Source organism: Mirounga angustirostris, unplaced genomic scaffold (genome assembly GCF_029215605.1).
Source record: "Mirounga angustirostris isolate CCGP_5_RB_7025 unplaced genomic scaffold, mMirAng1.0.hap1 SCAF_17, whole genome shotgun sequence".
Classification (NCBI taxonomy): Eukaryota; Metazoa; Chordata; class Mammalia; order Carnivora; family Phocidae; genus Mirounga; species Mirounga angustirostris.
Window position 1 is genome coordinate 26,603,925 of NW_026991725.1, and position 11,509 is coordinate 26,615,433.

The 11,509-nt window shown below is 49.3% G+C and overlaps 1 protein-coding gene across 1 annotated transcript; it reads left to right on the top strand.

The window, feature by feature from the left end:
- Positions 1-4,571: 4,571 nt before the first annotated feature.
- EIF1 (eukaryotic translation initiation factor 1) lies at positions 4,572-7,365 on the top strand. The gene is made up of 4 exons (XM_045888943.3): positions 4,572-4,787; positions 5,508-5,671; positions 5,815-5,916; positions 6,495-7,365. Exons 1-4 carry the CDS (start codon positions 4,757-4,759, stop codon positions 6,537-6,539), a joined length of 342 nt encoding a protein of 113 aa, XP_045744899.1. The 5' UTR covers positions 4,572-4,756; the 3' UTR covers positions 6,540-7,365.
- The last annotated feature ends 4,144 nt before the right edge of the window (positions 7,366-11,509 follow it).

Here is an 11,509-nt window from a genome sequence, read left to right on the forward strand (position 1 = left end):
TGGACCAGACCATCCATCTGCCCGAGTTATCAAGAAGACACCCATTGCCCCAGAGGATGTGACTCATTCCTGGTGGGAGACTCTGCTGCTTCTATGCCAAGTTTGGGGCCCTGGGGAATTCTTCTTGGGACTGAGGGTCCTCAGGGGTCCCACACAGCCGTACCCTTGCCACACAGCCTAAGGAGATCACCACGAAGAAGCACCCACCTCTGTCCCATCCCATTCTGAGGGACTTGCTCCTGTCTCCTGCTGTTCTCAGGGGCTCTCTCTCTCCCCTTTCATTTCTGGGACTCTGGAGTAAACTATTCAGTGATTTCTAACGCTACATGTTACCCCATCACACATATTCTCCTCTTGAAATCCTCTGAAAAGAGAGGGCAAGAGAAAGACATCTTTATCCCTTTGTACAGATAAGAGAATGGAGGCTGGGAGGGACGGAACACCCCCCACCCACCAGCAGGAAGAGGTGGCGGGTGATACTCAGGGTCAGGTACTCCAGAACCCATGCGCTGTCCCCTGCCCCTGGCTGCTGGGCCAGGACATGGGAGGACGGTAACCAATAAGCTAGTGTTCACAGTAGGCTCAGCTGTCACCTTCAGACAAGTATGCCCTAGCCCCATCATTACTCCCCAAGCTCCCAGGGCTGGGACAACCTCTGCATTGGACTGTGGACTCTTGCAGACCCTCCTTGGAAATGCTCCCAGCCTGGAAACACAGAGCTTTGGACTTTAGAGCTCGCAAAAGCCTTAGAAGTCACCCGCTCCTCCTCTTATGGGGATAAAATGAAAGCCCTGAGAGGTGAACAGGATCACCCAGGAAACGGGCGGTCATCACGAACTGGGTCTCCTGCTTCCCCGACCACTCGCTCCAGGCCTGCCCTCTGCACTGCCTCCTGCCTGGGGCAAAGCCTGTGTGTGTTTGTAGTGATAGCTGTTTACAGAGCACTGAGGTCAGGTCTGGCACCGGGCACTGCGTCCTTGCAAGAGAAGCTGGGGGGTGTGGCTGACTGAGGGCTATCCTCTCTGCCCTAAGCCAGGAGGCCAGATTAGAAGCTTTCTTTGGAGACCAGAGTCAGACTTCTCAAAAGGATTTTTTCTCAGTGCTCCACGCCAGGACTCTCTAATAGGATAGCAGAGGTTACAGCCAGGAGTCAGGGATTGGCCATTCCAAGTAATTGAGCACCTACAATGTATGTCCGCATGTTCATTCAACAAGCATTGGGCACCCACTGTATGCCAGGAATTTACTGCACATAGGCCACAGAGGAGATAGGCATGCACCTTGCTCTTTGAGCTCACAGCCCAGCAGGAGACAAATAAGGGAAGGGGCAGAGCCCGATTCAAGGGCATGCAACCTGCACAGTCACATGGGGCCCCATGCTTGGAAGCATCGCATGTTTGGTTTAATGCTCTGCTGTCACTGTCTTGAAATTCTTAACCATTTTTGAGCAAAGGGCCTCACATTTTTTATTTTGTACTGGGCCCAGCAAATTATGTAGCCAGTTCAAGGAACAGGCGAGCCAAATGCAGTGTGATAAATGCCAAATAGAGGAGGTGGGGGCACAGAAAAGGCTCCAAACGCAGTCTTCTCAAAAGAACTGATAGTCCCAGCTGAGTCCTGATGGATGAGTGGGAGACATCCCACAAAAAAAGACAAAAGAATGTAGCAAGCAAAGGGAGAGTCTTTGTACAAACCCCCTGAGGTGAGAAAGTTCAGGGTGCTTCATAGAACTGTGGTGATGTGGGGGCACCTGGGTGGCTCAGTCATTGAGCGTCTGCCTTCGGCTCAGGTCATGATCCCAGGGTCCTGGGATCGAGCCCCACATCGGGCTCCCTGCTCCGCGGGAAGCCTGCTTCTCCCTCTCCCACTCCCCCTGCTTGTGTTCCCTCTCTCGCTGTGTCTCTCTCTGTCAAATAAATAAATAAAATCTTAAAAAAAGAACTGCGGTGGTGTGGAATGTGGGGAGTGGTGATAGGCCACAAGGCTGAAAGGGGAACTAGGACCAAATGGAGGAGCTCATCCTATTGGACATCAAGACTTTTGGCAGATGTCCTATCATTAAGGGAGTGTGGCTTTGGGATAAACAGATGAGTGCAACAGAACAGAAACTCCAAAAACAAGCCCACACACAAATGGAAACCTGAGTATGACAAAAAAGGCATGAATCAGTGGGGAAATTATATGTTATTCAATAAATGGTGCTGGAACAAGGGTCTATCCATATAGGGAAAAAATCAGATCCCTGTCTCACACCACACACACAAATCAATTCTGGGTGGCTTAAAGACCTAAAAGGTAAAAGTAGGGGTGCCTGGGTGCTTAGTCAGTTAAGCGTCTGCCTTCGGCTCAGGTCGTGATCTCAGGGTCCTGGGATCGAGCCCTGTGTCTGGCTCCCCGCTCAGCAGGGAGTTTGCTTCTCCCTCTCCCTGTCCCCACCCTTGTGCTCTCTCTCTCAAATAATAAATAATATTTAAAATATTAAAAATAAAAGTAAATAAAAGGTAAAAGTAAAGCTTTAAAATTTTCAAAGCAAACAGGAGTGCCTGGGTGGCTCAGCCAGTTAAGTGTCTGACTCTTAATTTCAGCTCAGGTCATTATTTCAAGGTCTTGAGATCAAGCCCCACGCTGAGTGTGGAGCCTGTTTAAGATTCTCTCTCTCCCTCTGCTCTGCCCCCCACTCAAGCTCTCTCTCTCTCTAAATAATAAAATAGGGGCGCCTGGGTGGCTCAGTCAGTTAAGCCACTGACTCTTGGTTTCGGCTCAGGTCATGATATCAGGGTCAAGGGATGGAGCCCTGCATTGGGCTCTGAGCTCAGTGCAGAATCTGCTTCAGATTCTTTCTCCCTCCGCCTCTGCCCCTCCCCTCTCATGCCTCTCTCTCTTTCTCTCTCTCTCTCAAAGAAATAAATCTTTTAAAAATAATAATAAATAACAATATAAAAGGGTGCCTGAGTGGCTCAGTCGTCAAGTGTCTGCCTTCTGCAGGTCATGATCCCAGGGTCCTGGGATCGAGCCCCGCATCGGGCTCCCTGCTCAGCAGGAAGCCTGCTTCTCCCTCTCCCACTCCCACTGCTTGTGTTCCTGCTCTCACTATCTCTCTCTCTGTCAAATAAATAAATAAAATCTTTTAAAAAAAAAGATTTAAAAAATATATAAAAATAAAGCTTTTGAAACAAACAACAACAAAAAGAGTATCTTTAAAAACTCAAAGGAGAGAAAGGATTTCTTTAAAATGGCACAGAAAGGGTCTTTTCCTACAAGGGAAGAATGATAAGCAAGACCATATTGTTAATTTAAAAATTTGTATAACAAAATATGTGTGCACACTGGGAAGGTTGGCTCTGACTCACTCACACTCTCTCTCTGCAAACCCCTTTCAAGCACAGCCACATCTATGAGGGTAGAGGCTCCCAGGTGGAGGGCAGGTTGGGATGGACATCAGACTGAGATGCCCATGACTTCTAGCCATGGTTACCCCCTTCCTGGTATCAAGGAAGCCAAATTATTAATCAAAAGGTTACTTAGTAAATATGCAATCAAAACAAACTATCAAGTACACCTAACTTTTCCTTCCTTGGGGTTTCTCATCTGGTAGGCTCTCCCCTGCCCCATAAATAGGCTCTTTCCCACCCTCCGTGTCAGCTGGGGCTCACATCGCCCATCGCTGCTATATCCTCTAGTCCTCACCCTGGGCCCCCTCCACACCCCGTCACGTCACACTTGGCTGTCTGCACTCCTTTATCTTACCTGTCTGGCTCCTGGAAGCCTTTGGTGTCTAAATCCACTCTATTCACCCTTGCAACTGAGAACATTTCAAATTTATATATTGAAAGAGCAAGAAAGGTTGACTGCTTTGAAGAAAATATTTTCACTCCTCTCTGGTAAGGTTCCACCCCACACAATTTGGAGGACACACAGGACACCCTTCGGGTACCTGAATTATTCTTAGCCCCGAGAACCGGCGTCACTCTCCCTCGAACCCAGGCTAAGGAGCAGGGCATTTTTTCTTTAAAGTAGATTAATCCATTTTTGGATTAGATTCATCTAAATAGTAACTTAACCTAAAGGATGAAGTTAAGGCTTGCATTATATTATTGTGTGTTGATTAACAGCCGTGTGTTGATTAAATGAAAGTGCTGCCCTAAATCCGTAAGACTACGTGGGTAACGGAGTATGAGATAGCGGGAATTCGTCGCGTTTGGGAGGTTCAGCATCTAAGTCTCATTTACGGAGTGCCGATCTATCCCATGAAAACGCGCTCTTCCAAGCAGGTAGGGCTGCAATAGTGTCAAGACAGAGAACAAGAGTGGTAAGGCGCTTCCGAAACCTCCGCCAATTTTCTGCGCCACCGACACCTTCCTCCTGCACTGCGCAAGCGCCTAGACGGACCACCCTTTCCCTCCCCCTTCCACCTCTCCCGGAACCGAGAGGACGCCCTCCCGCAGCGCAGACTTCCTGCGCAAGCGCCGTCCCGCGTCCCCGCCCCGAACCAATCGGAAGCGCCGGCGTCCGGGCGCTGAGGCCACGACGCCGTGGGTGGGGCCGGGACGTGAGGGCAGCGCGCTGGCGTCACAGGGGCGGCTATATAAGTGAATACAGGCACCGCCCCTCCGCCCCAGTCACTGAGCCGCCGCCGAGGACTCAGCAGCCTCCCCCTTGAGCCCCCTCGCTTCCCGACGCTCCGTCCCCCCCGCCCGCCTTCTCCCGCCGCCGCCTTCCGCAGGCCGTTTCCACCGAGGAAAAGGAATCGTATCGTATGTCCGCTATCCAGAACCTCCACTCTTTCGGTAAACTGCGGAAAGGTCCCGTGGGGAGAAAGGCCTGGGTGGGGCGGCGAAGTGCTTCGGGCCCGGAGACGGGGCCCGGAAACCTGCCGGTGTTCCGGGCTTTCGTAAACATAGGCTGAGGGAAGGTGTCCGGGCTCGTAGGAAGCGGCTTTGACCCGGGCCCTGGGATCTGCCCTTAAAGCGCGACCGGAAGGAGCGGCCAGGGAGGCAGCCCTTGGGCGGCCCGGCGTCGCGGGTGGCGCATTTACTAATGGCTCCCAGGCCGCCTTGGGCCACACCCGCCCCCTCCCGCCACCCCTGCGTCACATCCGTTACGTAATCGCCGTTGTCACGGAGCCGGGAGTGAGAGGCGGCGTCTTCCTAAGTGACAAACGCTCCCGCCAATGGGGCGGGAAGCTCGGCCCCGCCTTGGTGGTCGGGTTCCGGCCGGTTGCATCAGCCGGGTGGGGCGCTGTCCGCCCGCCCGCCCAGGCTCCCCCGGCACGTGATCGTCTTCCGAGGGCGGGCCTGGGGCAGAAGGCCCAGGCTTTTCCCGGCGCTGGGGAAGCCGGCCGGCCCGGACTGACCCGTTCGCGGTCAGCCAGCAAGGACAGATCTGACGTGACCTAGGCCCTGGCGATTTCAGTGTTAGTTTCCGCGCGTGCAAAAATGATCCATTGGGAGAGTGGCAGTGGCACTTAAGCCCCAGCAGCTCTAAACGAGCTTGATGTTTCTTCCCAGACCCCTTTGCTGATGCAAGTAAGGGTGATGATCTGCTTCCTGCTGGCACTGAGGATTATATCCATATAAGAATTCAACAGAGAAACGGCAGGAAGACCCTTACTACTGTCCAAGGGATCGCTGATGATTACGATAAAAAGAAACTAGTGAAGGCGTTTAAGAAGGTAGGTCTTCAATGAGATTGTAGGAAAATCACATTTAACTTGCTCTGGTAGGGGTGCTGACTTGTATTGCTTCTCGTTAGAGGTTGTTAGTGCACTCGGACTGTTGCTTGGCCTAATTTGTTTTGCTTTGTTGGTGTTTGCAGAAATTTGCCTGCAATGGTACTGTGATTGAGCATCCAGAATATGGAGAAGTAATTCAGCTACAGGGTGACCAGCGCAAGAACATATGCCAGTTCCTGGTAGAGGTGAGTTCAGTCACTTCTTCATAATTCATTTGTGCCTCTGTCCTGGCCACTATCAGATCGTGCCTAGTCTGTTAAAGCTCTACAAGACAACAGTTGAGTTTCGAAATATATACACGAGTATTTCTTTTTTTAAGGACTTACCTGCCTTAAATCACCCTTTACATGGATCTGTTTTTTTTGTTACTGTTTTTTTTTTGTTTGTTTTTTTTAAGTAATCTCTACTTAAACCCAATGTGGGGTCTGAACTCAAAACCCCAAGGTGAAGAGTTGCATGCTCTACAACTGAGCCAGCCAGATGCCCTGTACGTGGATCTACTTTAAAGATGCCATTTTAAATTACACACAAAAAGAGGATGTCTGGCTGGCTATTCCTAAGTGCTAAAATCCTGTTACATCATTGGTTCTTAACGGTATAACCTGAGTTAAGAACCATTGTGCTCATAGTGGTCAAAGTGTGTGCCTAGGCTCTTGGAGTTTTCTTGCCTATTGTAGAAGCAAGCAAAGTTGCTGCCATCAGAAATGGGGACTTTAATTCTCTTCATATCCCCTATTATAACTTTGTCCTTTTTTCTTTGCAGATTGGACTGGCTAAGGACGACCAGCTGAAGGTTCATGGGTTTTAAGTGCTTTTGGCTCACTGAAGCTTAAGTGAGGATTTCCTTGCAATGAGTAGAATTTCCCTTCTGTCCCTTGTCACAAGTTTAAAAACCTCACGGCTTGTATAATGTAACCATTTGGGGTCTGCTTTTAACTTGGACTAGTGTAACTCCTTCATGCAATAAACTGAAAAGAGCCATGCTGTCTAGTCTTGAAGTCCCTCATTTAAACAGAGGTCAAGCAGTAGGCGCCTGGCAGTGTCCGGCCTGAAACCAAGCAGTAATGTGATGTTTCGGTCCAGCACAGAGCCCCAAGATCACAGATGGCTATGTCTGGCCAGAAGCTCCTCGGCTCTCCCTCTTCAGAGTTCCCTGCCCTAAGAGAATGTCACCACCTGAACAGCCCACGGTGAAGCTGAGAGGACAGGATGGGGTAAGACCGCAACCGCAGCTGTGCTGCTACAGGGAGTCACTGGTAGTCAAAGAAAGATCCCTGGTGTCTCCAACCTGACCAGGTGGGCAGAGCTTAGAGCGGCCACCTTCCCTCTAGTGAGGCGTGATAGGACATCTGACTTGCCACCAAGGTCTTTTTGACCAGACCTGTCCTAGCTAATCGATGTCCAAACACCAGAATGTGAGGCCAGCCTTCATAGGAGTTAAACTTTTGACAAGGGAACAAACTTCAAACTGATGTATCAGTCATGTAGCTAGCTGTAGAGCTTGCAACTTCCTAGCAACAGCTGCCCAATGCCATGTGAAGTAACAGACTGGTTTTGGTTTATTTTTTCCTTCAGTTTTAATGTTATGTAATGTATTTAAACCCTTATTTAAATAAAACTTGTTTTCAGAAACACCTGACTTGCAGATTGTATTTTATGTATAATCAGGCTCGTATGTGTGAAGGAACCACAGAAATGGGCAGTGAAGGATAGTCTACACCCACAGCTCAACTTCACCTGGGGCCTCCACCTCTTGGCCAAGAAAACCTTTAGTGAGCTTGTCCTTCCCAAGTTGCCCACAGGTCAGTTGTGTTGCAGGCATGGTGGAAAGATGTAGTGGTGATGGCTGTCCCTGCTTGGTGGCTCTGGAGGAACTTGCCTTGTGAGTTGATGGAGCAGTTTGGTTGGAAACCCTCGAGTCCCCTCAGTGACAGGATCTTGGCTTAAATGCTGTAACAAAGGGACAGACCTGGTGTGGGACTTGATCTAATCCTCACACCCCTAGGAGGTATACAAAAGTGCCTTTTCCAGGGAGTAGGTGTTTTTTTTTTTAATTTTTATTTGACAGCGAGAGCAGGAACACAGGGGAAGAGGGAGAAGCAGGCTTCCTGCGGAGCAGAGAGCCCGAATTGGGGCTCGATCCCAGGATGCTGGGATCATGATCTGAGCCACCCAGGTGCCCCGGGAGTAGGTTTATAGTGCAACAAAGTTCAGTGACTAGAAGTATTGCTGAAATAAACTGTCCAGAGGCCTTCTTTCGACAGGACAATGAATATGTGGACATCTGTTCCTGGCTCCATTCATTCTAAAATTCTAGCATGTGGATCATGAATTGGTACCAATTTCAGATCATAAAACACAGGCTTCAAACTGCAGAGAGTAGTCTGAGGAATCGACACTTGAATCACCATCCTCCTGTAGATGGGCAGCTTTATGAGTCTGTACAGAGGCCGACATGGAAGGAGAGGAGATGGAAGGCTGAGATGTGGCAGCTGCCCTGAGAAGAGAGGACTGTAATCTGGGAGGTAGACATGGTGTAACACAAGGTCCTACAAAAACATCTGTTTAGCAAACAACTTCACCAGTTGGCACCAAACATAATGGCATTGTAACATTTGGTGATGGTTGTAAATCTAAGATTTGACTGTAGAGCAGAAGGGCTATTCTTCAAAAACTTCTAGAAGCAACCTTGTTGGCCAAACCCACAGAAGACCACAATCAGAAGACAAAACGGAATCATGTAGATGGGTAGGTCCTGTGCTAGGCTATGAGAAAACTCTTGCCTTTTAAGGAATTAAGTTTTCTAGAATGACATGATTCTGAGTTAAGCTAGCAACATCGGTTTTAAATCAACCAATCATCTGTAGAACCAATCAAAGCAACTCCCTGTGAGCATGGCGGGTTTGTGAACACCCTAATTCAGTATCTCAGGCCTGAAATAAAGCATGGTTGTGCCCATTTGATGGGTGAAATCTGCAGGGCCAATCAGTGGTAAGAGTTTCATCCAGAACCCAGGATCTCTGCCTTCTGCCCTTCCCACCAGATAACCTACACATTCACAATTTAAATAGCTCTACCATTTTACAGAGATGGTACATGCAGTGTAGAGTGGAGAATCACGGGGCACACAAAAGCAATCAGGACAACACCCTGTGTTCGGGAAGCAAATGGCCTGATAGGAAGGACCCGCAGAGAGCTTTGAACATGAGGCAGAAAGCAGCCACAGGTTTCTGGGACTGGCAAATCTTCCTCACCCCATCCACACCCAAGGGGGCCAGGAAAAGCTTCATAAAAGAGGTGCCAAATGAAGCAGGGCATTCGGGTCGGAGGAGTCAAGACCCAGAGGTGGGAGCACCCAGTGTCTATGAGGGCCCTGAGGTAGGACCGTTTGGCTGGAACAAAGGCCTTACATAGAGCAGAAATGACTCCGTATTGTCTCCCACTGTATGTCAGGCCTGTGCTAAGTGCCTACAGTGCACACTGGCCTCTAAACAGTAGGAACTCAGCCCCGTTATAAGACGGATTCAGAGAAGTGATGCAGCTGAGCCCGCACAGAGGCAATGAGAAGGCAGCAGAGGGGAAGGAGGGCTGGAAGGCTGGTGTGAGGTCGCAGTGGGCTGCGCCCCAAGCTGAAAACATTCAGAGGTTAGTCTGCGTAAGAGTCACAGCGAAGAGCAGATGGTGAGGAGGGTCTCCCAGCCCTGGGCTGTTGGTTCCTCTCTCCCGCCCCAGTCTCCTCTCTGCCTCCTCACTCTTCTGGCTGCCCTTCTCCCCTTCCCTCTCCTACTTCCCCCCTCTCTCTGCTCACTCTCCCTGCCCCGACCCAGGCGCACCCCTCTGCCACAGGGACAAGCAGACACAGACTCAAAGGTCCTTAAAACTGCGTTAGGGGGCCTGGGTGGCTCAGTCGTCAACCATCTGCCTTTGGCTCAGGTCATGATCCCAGCCCCGCATCGGGCTCCCTGCTCGGTGGGAAGCCAGCTTCTCCCTCTCCCTCTCCCCCTGCTTGTGTTCCCTCTCTCTCGTGTCTGTCAAGTAAATAAAATCTTTAAAAAAAAAAAAAAATGTGTTAGCAAGACAAAATGAATACTGGTCAGCTAAAACTGCACAGGAATCCACAAAAACTGCTTTAAAGCCTATTCAAAGTTTACCTATAAATAAAACAAAGAAACACGATATATTTGGTAACTAAACATTCTACCAACTAGCTCTGGAATTGACCCGCTTCCTTGTTTACCGTCCTGGATGCTGCCCCCTTGTGGCGTGAGTCTCAAAACACAGTTTACTGTTCATAAGGCTTTGAAATGAAGAGCTCCCTGACTAATCTTTAACTTTTCAGGAGGTACACATTATTTCAGAATTAGCAAGTAGTGTGAGGCTTTGGCCATTTCTTCGCTTGGACTCTCTTAAATCCTCCTAATTCAAATATTCATGAAACACTGTTCTGGGGAAGGTTGTTAAAAATTCAGATTCTAGGGCGCCTGGGTGGCTCAGTCATTAAGCGTCTGCCTTCGGCTCAGGTCATGGTTCCAGGGTCCTGGGATCGAGCCCCACATCAGGCTCCCTGCTTGGCGGGAAGCCTGCTTCTCCCTCTCCCACTCCCCCTGCTTGTGTTCCCTCTCTCACTGTGTCTCTCTCTGTCAAATAAATAAAAATCTTAAAAAAAAAAATTTCAGATTCTAGCCCCCCCCCACCCCAGGATAGTTAGGCTCAACCGGGTGTTAGTGGAACAATCCCACCTGTTTTTCAAGGGCCTACAAAATTTGACCCAAAAATTGCAAAACTCAGAATGGGTAAGTGTTTAACACTATAAGAGGTAACACTGGCTATCGCTGCAATATAATTCTTGTATATGTAAATATAATAAAATTTTCTAGAGAAAGAACACTTTTTAAGTAGGCTCCATGCTCAGCATGGAGCCCAATGCAGGGCTTGAACTCAAAACCTTGAGATCAAGGCCTCAGTTGAGATCAAGAGTCGGATGCTTAACCGACAGCACCCACGTGCCCCAAGAACAATATTTTTTTTTTAGATTTTATTCATTTATTTGACAGAACACAGGCAGAGGGAGAAGCAGGCCCCCTACTGAGCAGGGAGCTGGATGCGGGGCCCCATCCCAGGACCCCAGGACAATGACCTGAGTCGAAGGCAGATGTTTAACAGACTGAGCCACCCAGGCGCCCCAAGAACGATATTATTTTTAACAAAACTCAGATTTATAAAATTTATGTCTTTCACAAAAAACTACAGAAAATGTCTATTTGACCCATGGATGCATTTTATTCACTTGGTATGAGGTACAACAGAGCCTCTGAGGTCAGAATGCCTGGCCCACAGTGCTCCAGGAAATGCCCCCCTCTAGAGCCAGAGACTCTGATCCAGAGGTTCTTCTGATGTGGGGCCCAGGCACCTGCTATTTTAACCAGCATCAGCATCGGCCAATTCATATGGGAGGGCCACAAACCACACTGGGGGAACACTACTGTGACTGATGGGGAGCTATTGAGGAAACATGCGGTGGAGAGAGCATTACCAGAGCTAAGCTTCAGAGAAAGCAATCAGGAGTACTGTATTTAAGATGGTTTGAGAAGGGGGTGGCCAAGGGTCAGAACTTGGTTACCAGCATCTGAGAAACCAACCCCTGAGGTTTTGTGTGTAACGTACATTTGGTTATTTTCTGGCAAGACCGTCCACAGCTTGTATCAGATTCTTAAAAGAGCCCACTACCCAAACCAGCTAAGAATCACGGGTCTGTGGTTTCCTCCCAGGCTTACAAAG

Bases quoted from the DNA above. Each gene is read 5' to 3' on its own strand.
- EIF1 (XM_045888943.3), top strand. From the start codon at position 4,757: ATGTCCGCTATCCAGAACCTCCACTCTTTCG. The intron at 5,672-5,814 runs GTAGGTCTTCAA...TGGTGTTTGCAG, and splicing joins TAGTGAAGGCGTTTAAGAAG to AAATTTGCCTGCAATGGTAC. The intron at 5,917-6,494 runs GTGAGTTCAGTC...TTTTCTTTGCAG, and splicing joins TATGCCAGTTCCTGGTAGAG to ATTGGACTGGCTAAGGACGA.